Source organism: Schistocerca nitens, chromosome 4 (genome assembly GCF_023898315.1).
Source record: "Schistocerca nitens isolate TAMUIC-IGC-003100 chromosome 4, iqSchNite1.1, whole genome shotgun sequence".
Classification (NCBI taxonomy): Eukaryota; Metazoa; Arthropoda; class Insecta; order Orthoptera; family Acrididae; genus Schistocerca; species Schistocerca nitens.
The window spans coordinates 861,991,933-862,019,374 of record NC_064617.1 but is presented as its reverse complement, the minus strand read 5'-3'; the positions used below and the strand labels follow the sequence as shown (position 1 = coordinate 862,019,374).

The following is a 27,442-nucleotide window of genomic DNA, read 5'->3' as shown; positions in this document are numbered from 1 at the left end:
AGTTGAAGCAAGTGGCTGAATTTCACAGGATGCTTAACTTTACTGCAGCATATGGTGGAATGTGAAGAGATCAGTAATGTATAAAAATCTGATTGATTTAACAGCCTGGTAATGTGAGGAAAGAGCCAAGGAGGGTCCCAAGAAATGCATATAACTCGCATAAAAATGAAATGGGACGTAGTTAAGTAGATATTACGAGGATGGAAAATAAAACTGGCTGTGGCCTTTTCCAAGTAATCATCCAAGCCCTGATTGCTTTAGGGAAAACAAGGGAACCATAAATCTAGATCACCAGATGAAGAGTTGAACATCACTCCTGCTTTAATGATTGTTTCCTACGCCCTTCTGCAGGTCACCAAGAAATTTATCCTATATTCACAATTTAAATACATTGCTTAACTGCAAAACATTTTTCAGAGTTACATGCCATCAAACACTGCTAATCTAAAATCTACACTTTTTTGTATAGGAAAAAACAGTACTTAGAATTTTCAACATACCTCAAGTCCATACGTTATTGTAAACTTTTTTATAACTCCATTCTGTGCATCACCTGGAAGCATCCAAGTGAAGGTAATGTAGCTTGGTTGAACTTCTGTGGGATGAAAATTTTCAACCTGAAACATTCATGTTTCTATATAGCAATGACAACTCCCTTAAGAATGTGGATACATTTATGTTTAAAAAAAGCTCTAAGAGAAAGTAACAGCCAAAACACAGATGTATTTAATACTCGTACTGAGGTGTACAAATGTACTAATTTAGTTTTAATTACATCAACATAAGGTAAGGTGAATTACATCATCATTACACCTACAACCAATAACTCTTTTTCTGTAATGGTTTGTTCACAAACAATACCAAAATCTTGTGCAGATGCACTACGCACAGTTTTGAGTCACATTCATAATCAGTTTTCCAATGTATTTTCTGACAAAGCAAAACATGCATGCAAATTAAATTTCCTCACGAACAGAGAGAAGTTGTGCGTTCCACGTTTCACTCATTATTTTATTAGCATTGTGTTAATTATCTTCTGCACTGTACTGTACTGTTATTGGGTAAACATTTCTTTATTTTGTATTCCTTATATTCTATATACTTTGTAATTATATATGAAGTTATATTTGTAAAATATATTTTTTTTACTTCTCCTACATCCTAGTGAATCATGCTGTAACTGGATATATCTCCAGTTACAGACCTGTATCACTGTCCAATTGGTTTTCAACATTTTTAAAAAGATGGTTTAAGAAACAATGTACACCAATTACACAGATAAATGTGACCTTGCAAGTTATACTGAGTCTTACTGATTGGCTTTTACAAACTGGGTAGAAAAAACAATACCCTGTGTAATGAATTACGGTTTTAAAAAGTCCCAGTAGGTTCTCGTGTTAATCTGCTAAGTATTAAATCTTAATCTTTATCATACTGAGCACTACATCTGAAATTAATTTTAATGATTAATGAAAATCACTTCAGCTGTATTATTACATATTTATTATGCTACAAGTGATTTCATTCTGAGAACACCTGCAAGTTGTCTGCAGTTAAACAAGACAAGAAATTAGGCTAAAGTTACAGTATCTTAACAAATAAGGTATAAACAACTCATATTGACAACTGTCATATGCCAAATCCTCACTGAGTTGTGCTAAAGTCATGATATAAATGGTTTGGTTGTCATACGTAATTTTAAAGACCAAATCTAGGAACAACTGTCACAAATTTTCTGTTGTATGGTGGCAGGCATGGCATGCTGCATACAGCAAACTGTCCAGACAGGGTCACTCCATAACAGAAGTAAACATGTATATTACAAAGGTAAACATGTAAACATAATACTTGGCCTCTGCCAAGTGCCATGAACAGCTGTATGATCATAGCTGTTACAAACAATGCCAAAACTATATGTACAAAGCTGATATTAAAGAGTAGAAAATGACTACATTATTAATCACAGCAATTGAAAAATAATTGCTTTATTATTTGTATTTCTATTTGTATTTATTTATTTATCCTGTGGATCACATATTGTACAAAGTACACATGATATAGGACAAGTCATTTTTCTTAACAAATATGTAGTTTGGAGAAAAAAAATAGGCAATGGACTGCCATTTAAAAAATGTACACAAAATTGTTCACTGATGAATAGAGTAACTTCACATACAGAGAATACAAACAATTTACATGGGGAACTAAGAAACATGTAGGCAATGTAGTGCAACTTTAAATTTACACAAATAATCACTGAGATTACAGAATAGTGAAAATGTCGCTGGAAACACAACAGAAGGACAATGTCATTTAAAAACTACATTAAACATGAAATTAACATTGAGATTTCACAGACAATTAAGTTTTAATACTAATAGAATGTGTACTTGTACATTCAAAAGTGAGTTGAAAAATTTTGGGAAGTGAAACTGAAACATAGTTGTGTATAGTAGAAATTAGGTTATTATTTTGCCTACAGAATGTTTTACTCTAATCACAGTATTTTACAAAGGAACTTTATAATTTTTCATTTCCAGGAATTCTTGTACTGAATAGAAACAGTGCTTTGTCAGAATGCCTTTAGTTTATTTTTAAATATTGGATCTGGAGCAGTTTTTATTTGTTCTGGAATTTTATTGTGTAATATGACACCCAGATGAGTTATATATTTTTGGTATGATGATGTCCTTGAAAAAATTTGATGGATATTAGATTGCCCTCTGGTATAATGAGCGTGTACATCATTGTTTTGGATTAATTTGCCTGTTCTTGAGAGGTATTCCCTGGTGAATAGGATTGTTTCTTGAATGAATAGGGATGGGATGCTTAGAACATAAAGTTTTATAAATTGACATTTACAGGATTCCAGCTTTTTGAGGCCACAGATTATCCTCAGTGCTCTTTTTTGTAGTTTAAATATATTTGTGCTGCGAGTTGAATTTCCCCAAAAGATGATTCCATAGCGGAGCAATGAGTGGAACTGCGCATGGTATGCTTGCATTAGTGTGGATTTACTTGTAGTAGATTTTAGTATTCTTAGTCCATAGCACAATGATGAGAGTTTCTTTGATAAGTTGTTTATATGTGTGTCCCATTTTAAATTTTGTTGGACCCATAGACCCAAAAATTTTGTTGCATTTACATTTTCAATTTTATCATTATTTAACTTTACTTGGATAGTTTTTTGACTGGATGTGGGAATTAGATGGAAGTTGATACATACAGTTTTCCCACTATTAACAATTAGGCCAGTTTTGTTAAACCACTCAGAAAGTTTTTCCATAGAGTTATCAGATATTGTCTGAAGGGATTCAGGGCTAGATCCAGTCAACACTATGCTTGTATCATCACCAAACAGGATAGTTTTTTGTGGGCTCATACGTTCAACAAGATCATCTATGTAAATGAGGAAAAGTAATGGCCCTAGAACAGAACCCTGGGGAACACCATATCTTATTGTTCTTTCCTCCGAGAGGAAAACTGTGTTATTTATTTTATTCTGTACATTAATATCGTATTGAAGTGATACCTTCTGTCTGTGGTTTTGTAGGTAAGAGCATAGCCAGTTGTGAGCCACACCTCTTATTCCTCTTCTTTCCAATTTAGCAAGCAGTATTTTATGATCTAGTACGTCAAAGGCTTTAGAGAGATCTAAGAAGATACCTGCAGCCATATTATGTTGGTCAATTGATTTCAGTATGTGGTCCAACAGTTCAAAAATTGCTGTCTGGGTGGATAAAGATTTACTAAAACCATGTTGTTGAATGCTGATTGGTGCGTAGTTTTTTATGAAATTTATAAGCCTGTCATAAAAGTTTTTCCAGGATTTTTGAAAAGATGCTTAATATGGATAATGGTCTATAATTGGATACTAAATCAGGGGAACCTTTCTTTAGTAATGGTGAGACTTCAGCTATTTTGAGAGCATCTGGAAAAATGCCAGTAATTACAGTCTTGGGTCACAGTGTTTATTTGTAATCAGGTAATTAATTTTGGTTAGTAATCATTATCTTGAAAAATAGATACAAACAAAGGTTAGCAAGGCAATTATGAACAATAAAAAGGAAACAGGTGTCAGTGTTTGCATAAAACTGCATCATAATTACAGAGGTATGGCAGTAAGTGAATAGGACAAAATACACTTGCAAAGTAACTATGTGAAATATACCAGGAAAAGTAATTGCGATTTCACAGAATGATCAAAAGTTATGAATAATATAGTTACAAAACAAGCATTGTCATTGAACACATAGAAGAGTTAAAGCAACCAAACCGTCAGTTTTCATCATATGTAGTTAGTAAAATTACAACTGAGCTGTGTTTACCATGCTGTAGTTATTTACAATGGAAGAGAACAAACCTGAAGATGTTCTTAGTAAGATACCAGTCATAGCACAATACATGTGTAATAAGAAAGGTGAGGTGGTTTTTATCAATCATCAATATTACTTTTTGACTCTTAACTGTAGCATAGCTCATCCAATGCAGTACCAAATGATTGTATATTTGCAGTTACCAAGTGTTGATATTTATGAACAAATAACTAAGTGAATAGAGACACTCATAATTTATTGATATACAGTCAACAAAACAAAACTATTCACATGTCTTGATATGCTTGGATACCTTTGGTTGTGTACAGCTCACACTAGTGAGAATGAAACACACACTGGGAACGGTGGCAGCGCCACATCTAACACACTTTCAGCACCGTATTTGTTCCCTTCTTATTGTGATGATTTTACTTATAGAACTTTTTGATTTTCTGTGATTGTATATGATTACTGCATATTTCTGCCTTGAACAAACAAATAAGAGCACAACTGAACACTTACAAGGAGTAGCATGGCAGCAAAAGAGGATCTGTATTTTCACGGAATAAATTAAAGTTTCTGTCATTTTCATCCATTTTTTTCTTTTTACATTGCATTGTTTGTTGATGTGTTGAGGGCATAACACGATAATAGCCGAGGTACGCCGAACATAATACACTGCGCCACAGACGAGTATGTGACAAACAGTCATTTATTGCTAGGGCACCTCAGCATATCAGGCCATGAGAGATAGCATCCTCATACCTGTCCAGTATGATTGTTTCACCCAATGAGGAGATCTAGCTCCAGCAGGATCACTCACAGGTTCATTCGAGTCGAATCATTCTGCAATGGTTTTTGCAACAGGCTGATGTCGACCAGATTGACTGGCCCGCTTGAGTGCCAGACTTAAATCCCACTGAAAAGTTTGGGGCAAAATGAAGTGTCACATGAACTTATACTGGCCCACATTGGCCCCAGAACTAGTATTGGATACATGGGGGAGTCCCATGGACGATCAGATATGTTTCCAGAAGCTGATCCCCTCCATGCCTTGTCGGATGAGGCAGGTAATTGTGACCATTAGTGACTGGACCTCATACTAGCCTCATCTCTGATGAGGAGAGCTTTCCTCATCTCACATGATATTGCAACATTTCTATTAAATATAAATCTACACGAGATTACTGTACTCTACATTTTGTTTATTGAATTTGTGCTAACTAACACTTAACACGTGTAAATTTGAAGAAAGCTCACACAAGTCAATTTTAATAACAAATGTAAGCACAAGCAACCCAAAAACAATAATATTCTCTTCCATACAGCCTCTTTGTGTTTATTGTGCAAAAGAAATGCAGTCAGACAATACAAATGCTCTTTTTAACATTAACATTCTTCGGAAGCCCAAGGATGGTATTCCATGCTCCATGCCCATTTACCTACATTTACATTCATCGAGTGTCTTCGTCTTCAGACAGCATATCTGAATCATTGCCATCAACAAATGAATGGAAGGTTGATGTGATGTTTAAAGCCTTCCCGGCGTACTGATTGTTCCATAAAAACACTGGAGAACTGCCGGATATCAGTAACTTCCTGCCACGATATTTCGGTGCAGAGTCTTCTGGCCATCTTCAGGTGAATGCCACTGTCATAGTACTGGCGAGTACGTGCTGAGCTCTGCTATTTAAAGCCTTCTGAGGTGACATTGCACATGCGCTGCTCAGCGGGCGCGTTCATAACGGCTCCGTGCGCTGCGCCTCACGCCCTCCACTGTGAAAGCCTGGCGTATCGGTGTCAGGTCGATTTCCATCTTTATGCAGATAACTACGTTGACTACGAAGTTTCTCTATAACAGGATTCCAAGCAGAGTTCAGCTGATAACCGCTATCTCGATTGATGAGACTCTCGTTGTCAGACAATCATATTTCCACAGATTCATTGATAATCGAGCTCCAAAAGTTTGATGTATGGGCCAAAATTTTTGTGTCATCGTAATTCATGGAATGGTCTGTGGAAATACAATGTTCGGCGATTGCGGACTTGGTGGGTTGGAGAAGGCGAGTATGCCGTTGGTGCTCCACAATGCATTCCTGCACAGTTCGTGTTGTTTCCCCTATATATGATTTCCCGCATTCACACGGAATTTTGTAAACACCTGGTTTACGCAGGCCCAGGTCGTCTTTAACGGATCCCACCAGTGATGAAATTTTGGAAGGAGGGCAAAAGATGACTCTCACTTGATACTTTCTCAATATTCTGCCTATCTGTGAAGAAATATTCCCAATAAATGGTAGATAAACAGTCGGCCTGAAGGCCACTTCCTCTTCCTTGTTCCGTCATTTGTAGGTCTTCATCACTCTGTTCCCTTGCCTAGGTGAAAAGCCATTCTTCAAAAATACTTTTTGCAGGTGTTCCAGTTCCGCTTGAAGACTGTCGGCGTCAGAGATAGTATGGGCACGGTGGACCAAGGTTTTGAGAACGCCCATTGTTTGTGCTGGATGGTGGCAACTAGTAGCTTGTAGATACAGGTCTGTATGAGTGGGCTTTCTGTACACCGAGTGACCAAGTGTGCCGTCATGTTTGGTGCAGACATTACAGCATTGTTTGAGCACACTCTCTCCTCTACATATTTTATATTTAACAACGAATTTTACGAACAATCTGATGGTGACGCCATGGGGAGTCCTTTGTCTCCCCTGGTGGCCAATCTTTTAATGGAGGATTTTGAGGAGAGAGCACTCGACTCTGCCACTTTTAAACTGACAGTATTTTGGCGGTACGTTGACGACACTTTTATAATGTGGCCTCATGGTCTGGACCGTCTCCAAGAATTTTTACGTCACATGAACTCCATACATGAAAACATAAAGTTTACCATGGAGATAGAGAGAGATGGTTGTCTGCCATTTTTAGACGTCTTGGTGCGACGGAAGAGTGACGGCACACTTGGTCACTCGGTGTACAGAAAGCCCACTCATACAGACCTGTATCTACAAGCTACTAGTTGCCACCATCCAGCACAAACAATGGGCGTTCTCAAAACCTTGGTCCACCGCGCCCATACTATCTCTGACGCCGACAGTCTTCAAGCGGAACTGGAACACCTGCAAAAAGTATTTTTGAAGAATGGCTTTTCACCTAGGCAAGTGAACAGAGTGATGAAGACCTAAAAACGACGGAACAAGGAAGAGGAAGAGGCCTTCAGGTCGACTGTTTATCTACCATTTATTGGGAATATTTCTTCACAGATAGGCAGAATATTGAGAAAGTATCAAGTGAGAGTCATCTTTTGCCCTCCTTCCAAAATTTCATCACTGGTGGGATCCGTTAAAGACGACCTGGGCCTGCGTAAACCAGGTACTTACAAAATTCCGTGTGAATGCGGCAAATCATATATAGGGGAAACAACACGAACTGTGCAGGAACGCATTGTGGAACACCAACGGCATACTCGCCTTCTCCAACCCACCAAGTCCGCAATCGCTAAACATTGTATTTCCACAGACCATTCCATGAATTACGACGACACAAAAATTTTGGCCCATACATCAAACGTTTGGAGCTCGATTATCAATGAATCTGTGGAAATATGATTGTCTGACAATGAGAGTCTCATCAATCGAGATAGCGGTTATCAGCTGAACTCTGCTTGGAATCCTGTTATAGAGAAACTTCGTAGTCAGCGTAGTTATCTGCATAAAGATGGAAATCGACCTGACACCGATATGCCAGGCTTTCACAGTGGAGGGCGCGAGCGCAGCGCACGGAGCCATTATGAACGCGCTCGCTGAGCAGCGCATGTGCAATGTCACCTCAGAAGGCTTTAAATAGCAGAGCTCAGCGCGTACTCGCCAGTACTACTACAGTGGCATTCACCTGAAGATGGCCAGAAGACTCTGCGCCGAAATATCGTGGCAGGAAGTTACTGATATCTTTCAGTTCTCCCGTGTTTTTATGGAACGAATGGAAGGTTGTTTACTGTGCTTTTGTCGTTTTCTTTTTCAAGAACAAAACTTTTGCTTATGTCCCATTGATTCCACCACAGCTTGCATCCCTCTAAATTGTTTGAAACATTCCCTGTATGGAGATGATGTTAAGTAATTAAGACATTCAGAAAATTCTGATGTTTCTAGATCAGGTGGCTCATGGTGTGGCTTGCTGATTTTGGGAGCTAGCCAGGTACCAACTGGACTCATATTTACTCTGTTATTTGCATCGTGTATGTCAAAATCCTGGTGTATTGTGAAGCCGTTGCCTGTTACAGGGGAAGAGCCAATTTTCCAGAGGCTTTTTAAAGCATTTTACATTGTTATTGCTCTCATGTAGGCTGCTGCAAATAACGATGTAATCAATAATGAGGTTGCTATTTTACCTGTGTTATGTGCCCACCAGGTTTCTATTTTTTGGGGACAATACATTTTAGACAGTGCCATAAATTCCACAAAAGATACAGTATTTTATGCACAGAATGGGGCAATAAACAGATGATCTGGACACTGTTTCCTCTTGCTTTGTCTATCACAGAAATGTGACGCAATGCATGTCACGTATTATAACAACAGGACCACCACCAAATGTCTTCATGAAGTTCACAAAATTGTCAAACCACTTAATAAAACTGAGTCAAAATCCAGTGACTAGGATGGCAAGCTGAAGTTACTCCTAATATGAGATACTGTGTCCTAATATGCAATATTGTTCTGTATTAGGATACCTGTGTTATCGCACATTAGGAATAAGCCCTCTCGCACTTCAAAACTAGCCTCACAGTTACGCTGCTCCATTTGGAGGACACTTCATTATATCAAATGAATGAGAACTTTATGAAGAATATAATCTTATGAATACTGCTGTAACCGCTACTCAACTTCAGATATTAAAGCCCTCCAAGCACATACACTCTATAAACTTGAAATTCAACACATTTAAAACCAAGGATTATCGACAATATCCAGCTCTCTAATGGTCTTATTGTCACTGCTCTAAGTCTCAGGTGCTGTTAGAACAAAATTCTGATACTTCGTAACAGAGCTGAGCACTTACTTTTGTCAGAATTTAGCTTTCTCATAGTAGCAAATTCTCCCATAATAGGCACCTTTCCTCTACACTCAGAATCATTTTCAGTAATTATAGTATCTTTTGAGTAAATTCAAAAAATGCTAATCAGAACATATATAGTCATTTTTCTCAAATTAAATTCTAACTGCAGTAAGGCAAAAAGTAGGGCAGTCCATCACCTGGTGTGTGTAGTTTCATACCCACAGATCACTGACATTATCAAGGTCCATTTTCCTTTAAATTATGGAAAAAACTAATTATACTTTACTTTGGAAAACCATATTCTACACTTGTCCCGTCAATTGGAAGATCGTGAAAATCGTATCTGCTTATCCTTTACAGATCATTACACACATCAAATAGCATTTTATTAGATATTGTCTGACAGAACTTAAACATCTTATTCAGACCCATTACAATGAATAGGTGAACTTATTTTTCCCTCCATATTTCTAAATTTACTTTGAGATCAAAATCTGAGCTCCTATTTAAACATTTGTTCTCTCTTACTCAGTTTCATCTTAATGATTTTTTCTGCTGCATCTGCTTTCCCAATCTATCTGCCACTTCTTTATATGCATACTCTCTTTTGTAACTTAAATTGGACCTGGCTGTTTTCTAAAATGAGAGTGATAACGAATTTTGGTTTCTGAATAAAAGAGTTGAGCATGTAATTTGATAAAAAGTGTATCATTACCAGTTTCAATCATTCCAAAGAACTGAATAACTATCCGAGTAGTTGTTGAGACTACTTGAAATGCAAGCTTCATAAAAGATATAATTTTGCTATATTGATCTAAATTCACTCGCTCCTCAACATTATTATATTCTATTACTCCAATGAAATGAAGCCCTTAAAATAGCTTTAATGAATTTTGTTTAAAATTTGGGGTATCTCTTTGATGCAGTTTTTTCAGCTCGTTCTTGCAATAGCTCATTTAAAAACTACAAATAATATGCATCAGCATTGTACTCATCAATACAAGAGAAATTAACACAGAAAGATCATTGGCACCTATCACAATAGGGACATAAAAAAGTATTGGCCAGATGGTGTAACTGAACTCTGGTTCAATCAGTAATGACCACGGACTCTGCCTATGAACTGCTCACACAATGAAACGAACACTCCATTCAGACTGCATTTAGTGCTGCTCAAATTATTACATATTTCATGGTCACTGTTGATATCCTTTACTTCCATGTATAATATTTAATGGGTATTAATTTCCAGTGTTGTGTACAGTACATCTCACTGGTACGATAATATGTTGCTGCTGTAATGCAACACAGGCATTAATGGGGCAAAAGTGTTGCCAAAAGTTGTGACATGACTGTATTTTCCCCATAAACATGCTGAAATTGTGACACCAAAATGACAAAGTTTTGGAAGCAATAGCAACACCTATCCTTCCGAAACATGTCTTTACACCTTCACAAAGTAGTATCCCTCAAATTGTTTGTACACATGCACTCTCTCAAACTGCACAGTTAAGACGCCATAATACATCTTTCTGGAAAAGTTGTTTCTGAAAGTAAAGAATACAGATGCTATTTTACACTTTTGAGAAAAAAATGGACAAACCACATATAGCCAGATCAGAACTGAAACTGTCAAGTAGACAGCAAAGTGTCTGGATTCTGGGTTCCTAAAAATTGTGCTTTCTGTGCTACACACGCTGGCAAATATATGTTATGTAAAGCATCTCATCTGAACAAGCCTTGGGCTTTGAAGTCTAGGTTCATCTTAAAAACCTTGGGAGAGAAAGTCTAACACATTGATCTGTAATTTCTCTCCTCTCTTCTTCCAGTGAGATTGTGATGTTGGATCATTTGGTATTCTTCTGTCCACACTGCATTCCCTCTTCACTTTTAATGAAAAATCAACATCACAGCACATCGTGACACATAATGGCCATCTAGTCTCTTGGTGAAACTGTTACAGTAAAGTTTTGCAACCAGTTTCATTGCTAAATGTCACTTTTGACATTACAGAACTAAATGTCTCAAAAAACTGTTCACACAACACCAAATTCCAAATTACTCAGTGTAGTATCTACAAATCACAAAAATAGCTGCAATAAAGACTAATGTTAGAGTAACTGCTTTGTGACCACAGAAAGTTTCTCAGAGGACTTATTTACACTCAAACCCATTCTGAAATCCATACAAATAATTATTCAAAACTGCTCCTCTTCAAGGGCACATCAACTTAATGCCATGTGAAGAACACCAATGGAGACGCGTCTTCAGATTTCAACATGCTCATATTGTCAAATTTGCAACAACATATTAAGTTAAATCTGCTAGCACACATTTCTTTGAAGTTTAACCTTGGATCAGATACTTCCGAGTTAAATTTCGGCATTTCATCTCAAAATTATAACAAAATGGCTTATACTCTGTGATAGAAAGCAACCTCGGTAGTAGCCAGAAAAATTGTTTTCAATCTAAAGGCTTTTCTTGGTAATGGGTATGATTAACTTTATCAGCCATTCTTTTCACATGTCGCCTTCCTCTAATCTAGAACCAATTCATGTACCAGATTACACAAAACCTACCATTTGGCTTTGAATATGAACCACAGCACATTGTCTGAGGTAAAAAAAAAAAAAATTAGGACCAAATTGGATTGAGCCATGAACCAACTTTTCTGTATAGTATTCACCTGCAGAGGAATGAAAGTGCAAGAGAACATGATGCCCCTTTACTAACCCATACCGCTGTGCCAAAACATTGTGGTCATTAATTACGCATCTGGAAATAAACAAGTTTTACACATTAGGTTTTATTTATCTACAGCCTCTAATATCTATTTCTGAAACTGACAACTTATAATTAACTCATCTGCTTACAGTGATAGTTCCAGTCATCATGGCTGTTCCATTTACTGTATTATAATGATGTGTACACAGCCACGATAGTATAAAAGGCACATCATGCTTTTCTTCTATAGCTTGCTGCTTTCTGTTAAAATTCTGCAGCCACAATGGTGAATGGCACTAGTTGTACATTTGTGAAATAGAGCACACAGTCCAAGTTTACCCACATTTAGCCTGCATTCCATGATCTCAGTGTATGACAGCACACCTAACCAGTACAAAGAGTAAGCTATGAGAATTAGGCATTTCTGGAAGAAAGTGATTTTTGTGAATCATGCAATGATGAAGACTATGACAATGCAAGTAATACAACAGAAAGTGATGTAATGTTTTGGATGATGGTGAAATCGAATGTGTACAACAAAATGTGCTGCAGACTGTTCAGAGGTGAAAGACGGGAACTGGGGCCATGCAGCACGGCAACTGAAAAATGGTACTTGCACTCCAAAACTTTACATAGATGCCACAGTCCTATAACAGCTGGAGCAAAATCCCACAGAATTACTAGCCTTACATGACATTTTGACAGTACTGTTTTCCATCTCCACAGTAAGAGAAAGAAACTCTTAAGAAGTCAAAAAATCAACTAATGATTCAAACAGTGGTAACATTTCCTTGTTTTCTGTAATAATGGACTGACTGAAGGAGTACTTCTCTCTCTGCACACCCTTTTGTCACAGAAAGTTAACCTTCCATTAAAGATAAGGAATTGAGAAGAAAATTAACTGCCACTCCAGCTTTTGCTGGAACAAAACCTTTAAGACAATCCACAGCAATCTCCAATCTTTAGGCACTAACCACGTGACAGTACTTTAGTTCATCTAGTAAAATGTTATAATTCATGCAATCAAAAACCTTGGGAAGGTCACAGAATATACAAAAAGGGTAGTTTATGTTCAGTAGTGAGATAAAAGTCCACAGCTCATGGTCTTGCAGTAGTGTTCTCGCTTCCCATGCACGGGGTTCTGTGTTCGATTCCCGGTGGGGTCAGGGATTTTCACCTGTCCCGAGATGACTTGGTGTTGTTGTGTCATCTTCATCATCATCATCATCATCATCATTCATCCCCATCATGGTTGGAGGAAGACAACGGCAAACTACATCCATTAGGAACTTGCCTAGTACAGCTGTGCGTGTCTCCCGCATCGTTCCCCTACGCTCTGTCAAGAAGCATGGGACTTCATTTCCATTCCATTGAGATAAAATATGACTTATGCTACAGAAATGTTGTAAGGGAAAGCAAAATGAGAGGCTATCACCATATTATTCTTTGTAAAGTAACTTCGTATTGATATTTATGTATTTTTCTCAATAAGTTTAGTAAGGACAGTGGTGAATGAGATGGATCTGTAACTGATAATAAATTAATTTTTTCTGCCTTTAAATGTGGTTAACATTGAAAAATATTTCAGTATTTCACAAAATGCACCTTGAGTAACTGATCAACTGCAAAGCTAACTCAAGAACAAAGGTGAATGTGACAATCAAATCATGTACAGCATTTCATTATACACCTAGGCGACTGGAGATTTTTGAGCAACCATCATTTCAAAAAAAAAATTATAGAACAGTATGGAATATATATAAATAACTGCAGTTTTAATGGAAGTTGCGACTTGGACACAAATTTCTGCCTGTGAAATTTCAATGCAATTTTTTTCCTACAAATAAGATTATCAATGTAATAAAAATGTGATTTTTTTAATTATAAAATGCATACCATTCCAGGTACAGACTCTTCAGTTGTGAAGATTCCCGAAGCGGGGACAGATGGTTTTAAAAATGACGACTCTGTTCCTGACCGGACGACCACTGTGAATGTATAGTTCCAGTGGGGTTTAAGGTTTGAGATAGTAATACTGTTCAGTTTTGTTAAGTTATGAATAAGCAAGCCATCAGCATTCTGGTAGGTAACCTGCACAAGACAAAGCAAAATGAAAGTGAGTAATGAACATGTTGTCACAAAAATTGTGTTAGGAAGTATAACACTAACAACAAGACACGCAAACAATTCTGATACACATTGTAAACCCAAGTGCACAAAGTTCCCATGTTTAGACTAATACATATAGATTACCTCAAAATCACTCAGTTCACCACGTGGAGGAATCCAAGTCAGAGTAATCTGCGTGTCAGTAATTTTTGTGGCATTTATTGAGGAAACAGGTTCTGGATCTGAAATGTGCATGCAATCATCAGACTATGGTTAATGACGCAAGAATGGCTGTCACATTTTTATAGCAGAATAACACACCATCAAACCAGTGGTGTTCCACAACTAATATGACAGGGGTTCACATTCATATTCAAAACTGAACAAGTATATGAAATTAAATACAAAAATACTTTTATTTTAAAATCCAAATTGGAGAACCGCAGTTCCTTCAGTTCCAGAACTTTCAATGCACTCCCAGATACTACATACACTAAAACAGTTCTTGAATATAAATTTAAACTGAAGATGAAGGTGCACACATTATTAAAACATCATATGCTTCTTAAAGATATCACACTCACTGCACACCTACAGCACAGATGAGGTGCACAACTACACTTGGATCAGAATAAGAAAGTGATCAACAGCTACTTTCATAGCAACAACCAGTCTACATCTAAATCTACATACCTACTTCACAGCCACAATACGGTGCATGGCAGAGGGCACCCTGTACTACTACCAGTCATTTCCTTTCCTGTTCCACTTGCAGACAGAGCAATGGAAAAATGACTGTCTATGACACTAGGATCATTCCGCAGTCAGTTTCAAATGCTGGTTCTCTAATTTTCTCAATAGTGTTCCTCAAAAAGAACATCGCCTTCCATCCAGTTATTCCCATTCGAGTTCTCAAAGAAACTCCATAATACTTTTGTGTTGTTCAAACCTACCGGTAACAAATCCAGCAGCCTGCCTCTTAACTGTTTCGATTTCTTCTTTTCATCCAACCTGATGCTGATTCTAAACACTTGAGCAGTACTCAAGAACAGGTTGCTCTAGAGTTCTATATGAGGCCTTGTTTACAGATAAACCACACCTTCCAAGAATTCTCACAATAAACCGATGTCAACCATTCGCCTTCCCTACCATAATCTTCACATGCTCGTTCCATTTCCTATCACCTTGCAATGTTATGCCCAAATATTTAAATGATATGGCTGTGTCAGGCATTCAGAGCATCAGTTTGATCACACCTCCTGTCCCGTGCACAGCTGCAAGCTGTCATTTGCCAAGTAGCTATGGATGAAAATTACTGACTGTATTGTGGTTTGTTCTGACATGCTTTGTTTCTCACTGCAATATTTTTCTTTTACATAATGTGTAGTACCAAGTGTGAAATCACTTAGGAAAGTGAAGTGACTATTATGATTCTGCAAAGTGAACTCAATTCTGCTCATTAATGAGGAGTGTGTTAACATATTCAGTACAGAGCTGCACAGCTGCTTCTACCGGAGAAATATTGTGCTTGACCACAACGACAAATCAACAACATCCCCCTCCCCTTACATGCCAAACAAATCACTTGGTTATTGTGATCAAGATATAGGGCTTGCTACTGCAATGTTTCCCCATCATTGTTCCCACCATGCTTGACCCACCCAAGTTCGTAAGCTCTCCTGACTACAAATGCAAAGCTAGGTACTAGGTGAGATACAACTACATTTTGAATTGTTTCATAGAATACACGAATTTGATTTGTGGATCATGGCATGCTCCACTATTAAAGTTATAATATCAGAATTATATTATACAGCAATGAGATGTGGCATTATGTGGGAGATCATGTGCGTGCGTGTATTACAAAGACAAAGCTGCCACTGTATCAAACACCAAAGTGATTCCAAAATAAACTTTAGTTCCTTATCTTCATTCCCTGTTTAGGTTTCAAATGCAGAAATCTGCTCTAAATGTGTTGGCAGTTATTTTTACTTTCACACAACAACAAACATAACAATACTACTTGTAACTGCTATGGCTTTTCTAAGTAACATTTGGGCAAGATCCCAGCATCAGCTGTTAATTGTCTACTCCTATCATCCCTTCTGAAGAGCTCACCAACTTACCAATTATCACAAGACTCAAATATCTAACACTTCCTACAATGATCACAGCAAAGTATTAGACAGTCAGTATGTTACAGTAATACAGCATTCTCCTCAATAGTGAACAATACTATTACACTTTCTCTGATTCATGTCACAATCTCCAAACTGAAGTAATCTTTTTTTATCTTCAACTACACAATAACAGCTACTGCTTGAGGACATACTCAATATCTTTGTCATGGTGGGCAGTTACTTAAGTCAAATTTTCTTCTTCTTTTTCTTCATTTTAATCATATGAGGACCACACTGATTTGGGTCAGCTTCTTTTCTTCTGGCCTTTATCTTCACTAAACATTACTAAATTCTCATACTTTGCAACATTCTTCACTATTCTGTCCATGAAGCTTTTTCCCTGGGCCTAATTCTATCCTGGGTCCTGGAAACCTGTGACCGCCAGAACTTTTTTATTGGAAAGTCACCCTGCTGTAAATTTACGTTTCCTGTATTCCTTTTCCTTTCGGGTATCTGTGTACCTCTTGGATCCAGTGTACTTTGGTTCTCTTGTTCACAACAAACTGTGTTATCTGACGTGTCAACCTCCCTTGATCCTTTCTTGAGATGCATTCGAAGAACATGTCCTCCTTTTTCTGACGATGTCAGAGATTCTCTCTATCTCAGCCGAGAGTTCTTGCTTTGTTCATCTTCTATATTCAACACCTCCTGCTTTTGATGCCCCAATATGGACCCAAATATCCTCTGTTCCACAAGTTCTTGCCTCTTAAGTACTCCTGAACTTACTAGTTCAGACTTTCTACTGATTTTTTGAAGACTTAAAGGGTGAATCACTGTCTGGTAATGTCCCAGTTTTGCATTGATCAAAAGATTCTTCTTATTGTAAATGTTTAACATTAATTTGTTTGCTAAATTCAATTTGTTTATTTGTATTACCATCACTTATTTTTGTCATTCCAGTGTAAAATCACTCCCCTAGATATTTAAATCTTTCCACCTTCTGAATTTTTCCTCCTTTTGTTGTCATCCATTTAGGAGCTGCCTTGATGTCTGTCATATACTACGAGGGTGGTTTGAAAAGTTATCAGCATGAAATAGAAGAAAAGTACTTACATCACTGAAACTTTTATTATTTTTCAATGTAGTTTTCTTGTAGATTAATGTACTTGGCCCAACGATGTTCCAGTGCCTTGATCCCATCTCGAAAATGAGTTTCCTACAGGTCTGCAAAATAGTTGTCAACTTCGGCTATCAATTCTTCATTTGAAGTGAATCATTGTCCACCAAGAAAAATTTTCAGTTTTGGGAAGAGACAGAAGGCTGGCGGAGCCATATCGTGTGAATAAGGTGGGTGTGGCAACAATTCATACCTTAGTTCGTGTAATTTTGCCATCGTGACGGCACATGTGTGCTGGCAGGCAAATAATTTTTTCATTTCTAATTCTTCAGTTAAAATGTGATATACCCTTTCAGGTGACATATGGCAAGCATGAGCAATTTCACGCACTTTGAATCAGTGATCCTCCATGACCATTTTGTGCACTTTTGCAATTATTTCTGGGGTAGTAACACAAGTTGGCCGACCATTGCGTGGATCATCGTCTAAGCTCTCCCAACCAAATTTACATTCATTTGTCCTCTTGGCAACAGTTGAATATGAAGGAGCAGAGTCCCCCCAGGGTATTCTGGAAATCGGCATGAATGTCATTTGCTTTTACGCGTTTCTTTACAAAGTACTTAATCACTGTTCGAACCTTGATTTTTTTCCATCTTCGCAAATCGCTACATGGGAACAACAACAGAGCCATGTCACTGCCACAGCTCTCTTCCAAGAGCACTGACGTGGCATGTGTTTGCAGGCAACAGTCCAATGACCCCTCATGGTGATTCCAATAACTTTTCAAACCACCCTCGTAGGTCCTCTCCATTGAGATATGTTGACCTGCTTTATTTGCTTGTCTCCGTAGTTGCAAGATTTTATTAGCTGCTCATATAATGATTTCAACAAAATCGCAATATTGTCTGCAAATGTCAGACAATCTTCCTGTATTCGTATTTTCTTGCACCTCAGTCATATTCCTAACACTCCTTTTATTTCTTGTCACCATTCCTTAATCACCTAATCAGGTACACAGTTAAAGTATAAAATGGAGAGAGTATATCGCTGTGTGACTTTGTTTTTGATCTTGAAGGACTCTGAAACCTTTCCTCTGAGCTTGACCTGGGCTGTCATATTACTTAGGGTTTGTTTAATCAGATCATTGGATTTTATATGCAAACTCATATCCTTCAAAATATGTAACAATATCTGTCTCTCCATTGAATCATAATCTATCTTGAAGTCTGCAAATGTGAGCACAAAATTCTTGCTCCACTGTTTCTGATATGCAACTACCAGTTTCAGGTTCAAGATCTGTATTGCAAATGATCTTCTCTACTCAAGCCTCCTTGGTACTTGCAAAATTACCGTATTTACTCAAATCTAAACCGCACTTTTTTTTCTGGTTTTTGTAATCCAAAAAACCGCCTGCGGCTTAGAATTGAGTGCAAAGTAAGCGGAAGTTCTGAAAAATGTTGGTTGGTGCCACCAGAACTAACTTCTGCCGTTGAATATATGTAGCGCTATACAGGCATGCTTTGCAGGCACAAAGATAAATACTGGCGCCAAAACCTCTGCGTCAGTAAATAAATTAAAAAAAAAAAAAAAGGTGGAAGACGAGCTTTATCTCCGCCCCGAGTTTCGACCACTGCATTTTCATACATTATCCATCGAAGGAAATACAGAATGATTCCAGAATACAAATTCCGTACTGTTCATCTTCGAATGTAGCAGCATTTCAATGTACTACGAAAATCCGACTGGCAAGACTGTTTGGGATGTTTGTCAATATGGGAAACTCTATGTTCTGAATTTTTTCCTACCTGTGAGAAGAGATGGTTGCTAATAGGAACTTTTATGAATTGTGAATCACATGCAGTATTCTTTTCACCATAAGAATAATACGAATAAAAACATTTTGTCATGTATTCTTTCGTGTTTGCAGCTATCTCATTTAAATCCTGTCAGCCTAATAAACTACGAAACTAGAGTGTGACAACAGCAAACGGGGAAGAATACACATATCATGTCATGTTTATATTCGTATTATTCTTATGCCTAATAGTGATACAGTCAGAAATGAAGCACGGCAATTGACTAGATTTTTAAATCTAAGATGACTAATTTCTGTGCAGAATGTAACGTACTAAAAGAGGCGTATGCAAAGATTTTCAAACGGAGAAAAATTTTCGCTAAACTCTCGTTCAGAACATCTTCTATCATACGCAGTCTATTATTTGGTTCTTGTTGATCATTATCAAAGAAAGCAGCAGTGTAAGTAACAACAAATAGCAGTCTCTTGCCATTGTTTCGCTATTGAGACGATTCCTCTTTCTTATTTTATTTATTTATTTATTTATTTTTTAATTGTAAGTGGCGGTACCGTGCACAAAAGCAAGCCATGCGGCGAGCGGTGACAGGCCGGCATAAACACTCTTTATCAGAAAGCGACAAACAATGCATGGCACAATACAGTAATGCATTTTCAGCTTAGAGTCACGTAAACACCTATAACAAAGAGAACGGCACTTATCAGATCAAAGAAAAATAAGCAATCAATTCAAACCAGATGAAGCACTTGAAAAAGGAAGGGTACCCATATAAATACGGACGGAGCACCTGACGCATAGCAATGGCTACCTGGTAAAGCTTAACTGCTAAGCTTACGACTCAAACCAAACTACTGTAGCTGTATCATCACTCATTCGACCTAAATTATGTCTCGTATTATAATGGACCAACTTTGTTTCGATTTGGAGGTGCGGCCTAAAATTTTCTCTCACCTTGAAATTCGAGTCTCAAATTTCAGGTGCGGCTTAGATTCGGGAATTTATTTTTCCTTGATTTAGAGTCTCAGTTTTCAGGTGCGGCTTAGATTCAAGTAAATACGGTATGGATTTAGTCACTTTTCACTCTGTTCTGCAAGCTTTTGAGAATATATTATAGGTCATTGGTATTAATGATATTCCACTGTATTTCCTAGACTCCACTACATCTCCCTTTTCGTGTACAGTGCCGTCGTCCATTCGTCTGGAAGTCACTTTTCCTTCCAAATTTTACTTATAACATGTGTCATGTTTAATGGAAACTACATTGCCTATTTACTAAACATACTGCAGAAGCGAGACACACTAAAAGTAACAGATGAATCAAAGTAACAGATGAATCACCAGCAAAGCCATACAGATCTGCTTTCATTCACCATGCTGTAGTCAAGAATTTTTCAAACACATATTTTGACCCTAAAATTTGTCTAAACAAAATATTTAGTTCCTCTTATCTATCCACTCTAAGCACTCACTTTTAAATAGCAATTTCTTACCCAACATAACATCCTATTATGAGTAGATGAACTTCTTAGTTTTATCACCATGGGAGGTACTAATTAAATCATTATGACATAAAAGCTACATTTTACATTCATTACCAACAACACTTACTTCGTATGTAGGTTTCTGTCACTTGTATCGCATTACAACATTCCATTATTTTCAGATATATTCAATCCCCCTTGCTACAGTCATATTTCCTTGGACACAGAATGAAAGTGTTAATGCCTACCTTTCTATTTCAAGGATCTACTCTGGCCAATTTTTTGCTCCAGAAGATGTTTCCCCTACTGATCAATTAATAATAAGATAACTCTTATGGTAAACAGAAAGACAGAGCTTCCATCCCTGTCTGGCCGTTCACCTTGTAAGTATACCTATGAATCAAGCTGAAGTTTGCTCCCAGTTTGTCCTTTGTCCCTGTTCTTTGTTTGTTGACAGAGCAAGGCTTATACCTATTATCAAACTGAATAAATGGATGCAGAAAGTCAACTAAACAGAAAAAAACTGAATACATACTTCATTGTGAAATTTTTTTTCTTCATGAAAAATTCTAATGATAGTTGTCTGATGCTTATCAATAATACTTTGTGAGGTATCTTTACTAAAGTCACCATTGGCGTCACCTCCCTATTCAGCTCCCTTGCACTATTATCCCTACTCACAACTCCACCCTTGGCCTCCCCTCTTCCCTCCTTTTCTCATCCAGCCCACCTAACACAACCAACAACCACAGTCAAACTGCAGCACCAGGATAATGTAGTTATCTGTGTATGTATGGATTCGTTTCTTAGTTCTGAGGAAGGACATTCTCTGCAATTTTAGTAAGAAGTTCAAAATTTTTTATGTGCTTATGAAATGCTTAACCTCTGAATTAAACACTGAGTAGTTATGTTTAGTGTTTATTAGACATTATAAGAAACAAAGTTTAAATATATCATTAGTTTCAATCTAAGAAATTCATGAAACTTACATAGGCGGTCCTGTCGAAGTTGTGGTTGACTGAAGATACCATCTGACACAGTCCAAACAGTAATGTTGTACAGCTTTCCTGGTACAAGGCCTGTGAAGGTGACCTTTGTTTCCGTGTCATTGGCTGCCTTTTCAATAGGTGGAATGCTTGGATCCGAAAGCTCAAAACGGTAGTGATCAAAATGTGAAACAGACTGAGGTGTAGGAGTGTAGCGAAGTGTCATCGAATCTGTTGCTGTGGCCTCCAGTACTGGCACAACTTCTGATTGTATTAAGGGCACTGTAAAAACAATATTGTTATTAAATTCTGCAACAAAAGACAGAAGCAAGAGTTGTTACAACTTCTGCATGATTGATTCAAATTTACTAAATGAACCTAACAGTAGAAGATATTCCCTAGCTGAAATCTTGAATTTCACATTGCATGTCCTGTGGATTTTAATTGCTTTTGTACTTTTCACCCTCCACAGCATCACTCTCCTAACATTATAAAATGGTTGTTTCTTCCTGCTGTTCATTTCTTTTTACAGTACTCACCACTGAGTGTACTTACAACTGTACATTGGCCAAAGCCAGAGATTTTTGGGTGGGGGGGTGGGGGGGACATTGCCACCTGCAGTATGGTTACCTTAATGTCTAGTTTACGCTCCTCCAAAAGCAGAAGTCGTGCATGAAGGTAAAGGTCACTTAAATATCATTTGAAACCTAACTGAAATTGTCTTAATGTATAGACATGTCCAATAAAGGTCCTAAGTGCACCATGAAAGAAAATATATGAAATAAAATGAAGTACAGCACAGTTGTCTACAATGACTGCCTCATACAGTACTGGCAGTTAGCTAACATAGGCTGCAGCCAAAAACAAGTGACTAATGGCCAAAGCCTTACGACATCTGCTAACTTTTACCGATTTCGGACTAAGAAGCTGACCTGCAAATGAAGTTAACACACTATACATATAGTTTTTATTGAAAGTAACTCCAGAATCAAATCATAAAACTGGGCATATAAATGAAGTAATACAGTGGTTTCGGAAAAAACATACAGATAGTATAAGTAATAAAAACTGTGTGGAAAGAAATTGGGTGGAGAGAGAAGCCAGCTATTTGAGCACGCAAAGCTGAGAGCTCAAAGTAGTATGGAAGTAATTTACTGAAGTGAAAGTTGAGAATGAGAAACGGAAATCTAAAGACGTGAAAAATGATGAATGGATGTCATGAACGTACATCTACAATCAATTTGAGAAAGAGAAGGAGCAAAAGAAGTAGATGGTGTAGATTGCAGGATAAATATAAGAAATGCAAGCAAATAATAAAATATATATAACAATGTAATGGATAAAGAAAGGGAGAAGAGACAGAATTTATGTGAAAGATGTAAGGAACAAGAGGGACAGAGTAGCCCAAGACTTCAGTGGAAATAAATTCTATAGTGATTATGTTCTAGAAAACTGCAAAAATGTAAAGCATGTTGAACTATTTACTGTAAAAAAGTTTGAGAAATATGTGACTACCCGAACACAATATCCAGTTCTTTTTATTATGTAGAACAACTGACATAAAGGTCTGGTTACCTGTGACAAATCTATGATTAATTACCTCTACCTTCCCTTGTTTTGTACTTTGTATTTTTTCTCTTTTTCTGAATACTTTGCTTTTTCTCCTACACATTTACTTTTGTTGCATCTTTTACAAAATATGGCAAACAATTGCATTATTTGTCATATGTTATTGGTCTTCATCTGTGTGTAGTGCATATTAACTTCATAATCAAATATCTTGTCCTTCGACTTTTTATTGGTCCTTTAAAGAAGTTTTATGTATAATTTTCAATTATTTCTCAATCCAACCAACTTCAGATAAGGCTGCTTCATCATGTGACAACAGACAGCTTCAAATGAAATTTTGGCCCCTGAAGATGGAGCATTTGCTCCGAAATATGTACAGACTCAATAAAATGGGTGAGTGACGTTTTACCAATAAAATACATAAAACTGAAAGAAAAATGACCAAAATATTTCCAAAAAGAAAAAGTTCATACTTAGAAAAAATATAATGGATATCCTCCTCATCACCATCACCATTGCCATCACCACCACCACAATCACCGTCTGCTTCATGGGATGGTCTTGTAGGGCCAATTCCAGTCCGTTCATCGATCTATCCACTCACACACCCTTTCCTTGGTCTTCTCATACATCTTTTGTCCTTGGTCAGTATGCAAAACTTTGTTTTAGTAGCTGCTTAATACCCATACAAAGGCAATAACGGATTTTTTAAATTCCATGACTGGGAAAATGATAGAACAGTTTTGACAGATATATTTTTTATCCACATTCAAACCTCTCCTCCCACTGTTATTTTGAGCCAGTTCTGTAAGATATATTAAACAGTCTTTCTTGCAACACATAACAAATGTGTATATGAAAATTGTTTTAGAAAAGAAAATAGGGAAAAAATAAGCTATTCATAAATAAAAATAAGGTTGTTTCACTGTAGTTGTGATCACTAAGAGTTGCGGCCTTTCAATGCGGGCACAATTTACAAGCATACACATAGAACAAAGGAAACTCACTAATTTAATTACAAAAATTTTAAACAATAATAGTATTAAATAAGTAGCTACTAAAATCAAAATTTCTGATAAACACAAAACTTACTGGTTCGTTTGGAAAGAGTTGTATTATCACTCTTCATTCCATGTGAAACTGTATGAATCTGGAAGAAGTACTTCAGGCCTGGCATGAGATCACCTATGAGCATCCTCACGAGTGGGGGATTGGAACCAAGCGACACGCCATGAACATTCTGTTCTGTCAAATTACGTGTCTGTTCAGCAGTGTCTGGGTCATCTTCCGCACGCCATTTGATAACATAATACTCAATACGGCCCTCTGGTCGAGGCCATTCGAGAGTCACATTAGATGAGTCAACTAGGACTGCTATGGCTGTTACAGGGTTGGGTCCTAATGCAAAAGAAAATAGTTGCTACAGGTTATCAAATGTATTCAAATTCCTCTTTTAATGTGATATTTTGCAAATTTTGAATACTCACGGACTGTGTTGTTGACTTCTTGTGGTTTATTACTTTCTACACCGTAGCTGACAGTTGTTACCTGAATTATGTACTTCTCACCAGGTGTCATATCAGCAATTTCAGCTTCAGGTACTTGTAAAAGTGGCAGTTTAACCCAAGATGTTTCATCCTCTGTGCGATACCTGTTTACAATGTACAAACAATATTCAAGATGCATTTCAACACAAACAGTTATTATATTTTCATTTTTGTACGGAAAGCATCTTCGTACACTTGTGCACTTCATGCAAAATCAGAAAATATGTTTTCGTGTTAATCATTCACATTCAGTGACAGAAAAAAAAACTGTAAGTAATTTAGGAGTAAATGAGACAACACACTGAATAGCAAAAGTGGTGAGTCATCATCAGGCAGAGATGAAAGAGAAAGAAAACTTGCTAGCTTTCAGAATCAATCCTTTCTTGAGCTAAAGGATGGACAGACACACACACACACACACACACACACACACACACACACACACACACACAAAAAAACAACCCTATGTGCCCCTACATGTACACTAGCTCGAGAAAGAATTGATCCTGAAAGCCAGCAAGTTTTACCCTGGAGTTTTTTAGGAAAGTAAACTAGGATGACAAGGTCAGCTGAGACACAGAAGGAAAGATAGATCAAAAATGAAATGCAAGCAAGCAATAGACACCACATGAAAACCGAAGAAGGTGCAGTAAGTGCAAATACGGTAGTCAATGAATCAGAAATATCCTCAGTTGTCCTTCCCTTATTGACTGACGAGCTAAAACATTATGATCAGAGCCCATCTCGATACTGAGTCCATCTGATGGTAGAGTAGCCGTAAGGAATGTATATAAGTGGAACAGAGATGAATAGGGTGTCATTCTAACAACAATACTGGCCTCAAATGGGGAAATACATTGACACGACTTTGACAAAGGGCAGACTGTTTTGCCCTGATGTCTGCAAACAACCATCTCAGAAACAGTGAACCTGATCGACTGTTCGTGTGCTACTGTCATGAGCATTTATGGAAAGTAGTTGTAGGACCTGAGTCCACAAGTAGATGAAAAGGTGTTAGATGCCTACTACTCATCAAAAAACGTGGGTGTCGAAGGCTAGCTCCATAAAGCAAAAGAAGCACAGACAGTGATTTGTGGCAGACCTGATAACAGAGTAAATGCTGGTGCAGCCATAAGTGTTTCAGCACACACACACTGCCGAATGTGATTTCTGCAGCAGATGACCCCAGTGTGTTCCCATGCTGAACCATCATCATCAATTACGATGGCAGCGGGCATGGGGTCAATGAAATTTGACTGTGGATCAACAGAAATGTGTCACCTGACCAGATTAATAATGTTTCTTGTTACACCAAGTCAATGATTCCTGTCCAGACACATAATCATCCAGGCAAATGACTGCTCAAAAGATACACCACGCCATGGAAGCAGGCCAGTGGGGGAGAGGTGTGGGGCAGTATTTTGCTATGAGAGACATTTGCCTGGACTTCGATGAAACATGTGGTAGTAATCGAAGGCACTATGACAGCTGTGAAATAGGTGAACTTTATTGTGGACCACCAGCATCCCTTCATGCTCGATGTCTTCCCTGAAGGCAACGGCATCTTCCAGAAGAATAACTGTACGTCACAAGATCACAAGCATGTGTCAGTGGTTTGAGGAGTACAACAGTGAACTCACACTGATGTCTTGGCCACCAAATTTGCCTATTCTGAACTCAATGGAACACATCTGAGACACTATTGGGCACCAGCTCTGTGCCCACAAAGCACCAACCTGTAATGTAAGGGAATTGCATAGCATGTGAGGAGGCTTCGGGTGCGACGTACGTGTATAAATCTACCAAGGCCTTATTAAGTCCGTCTCAGGCACAGTCATTGTTGTAATGCATCTAAAGGTGGACCAATACAATATCAAGCATTTGGTCATAACGTTTTGGCTGATGTAAAAATGAGCATGAACAGTAAGCAGTGCAGAATAATTGGACAAGAACAGTCAAGACAAGAGAAGTTGTAAAATTAACAAAACCCAAAAAAGGGGAAATAAGCAGACGTAAATAGGGCAACTGAGGATATACAGAGTTCAAAAAGAGAGAAAGAGTTCAAAAGAAGAAAAATAACAACAGGATCAATTAGTGTAAACAGAGGCCAAGTGGGCAATCCAAAATGAGCACATGCTGTATAGTGAGTGCCCACCTGAAAAGACAAAGAAGAATCTAAATGTTACACAAGAAACTATGCAACAGTAGCACAGCTATTAGGTAGCATAGTATAATTTAGTAGCCATCATGCTAGCAAAAAATCTAAATTGTGATTGTTAGTCAGCTAGTATATACCACAAGTTATCCACAAAGTGGCTCTCCCTCCGATAAATTAGATATTAATACTGCATGTGACAGGGCTGGGACAAGTAGTAAAATAGACTGTATACAGCAAGTTATACAGTGGCACAATCATACTGATATGAGCCATATGTGAGTCAAAGGGGTTGAGATGCCATTGTAATTTCGGCAAGGATTTTGCAAAAGTTAGTAGTACAACAGAAACCTACTCTAGTTGGACTTGGGAGATTAGTTGGCTCAATGGAAATCTGTAAACATGGCAGGGAAGTTTATAGATTCCAGTCCAGAATAGCACTATGGCATAAGACGTGC

At 37.6% G+C, this 27,442-nt stretch overlaps 1 protein-coding gene across 4 annotated transcripts in view; it reads right to left on the bottom strand.

The window, feature by feature from the left end:
* LOC126253317 (tyrosine-protein phosphatase 10D) overlaps positions 1-27,442 on the bottom strand; it is a 340,420-nt gene that overhangs the window by 55,332 nt on the left and 257,646 nt on the right. For all 4 annotated transcript variants that reach the window (XM_049954568.1, XM_049954570.1, XM_049954569.1 and 1 more), the window contains exons 14-19: positions 24,770-24,933; positions 24,375-24,680; positions 21,717-21,995; positions 14,340-14,437; positions 13,983-14,177; positions 501-617 (exon numbers count right to left, since the gene is read on the bottom strand). In XM_049954568.1, the coding sequence (XP_049810525.1) occupies positions 501-617; positions 13,983-14,177; positions 14,340-14,437; positions 21,717-21,995; positions 24,375-24,680; positions 24,770-24,933 (1,159 nt within the window). The remainder of the gene's footprint in view (positions 1-500; positions 618-13,982; positions 14,178-14,339; positions 14,438-21,716; positions 21,996-24,374; positions 24,681-24,769; positions 24,934-27,442) is intronic.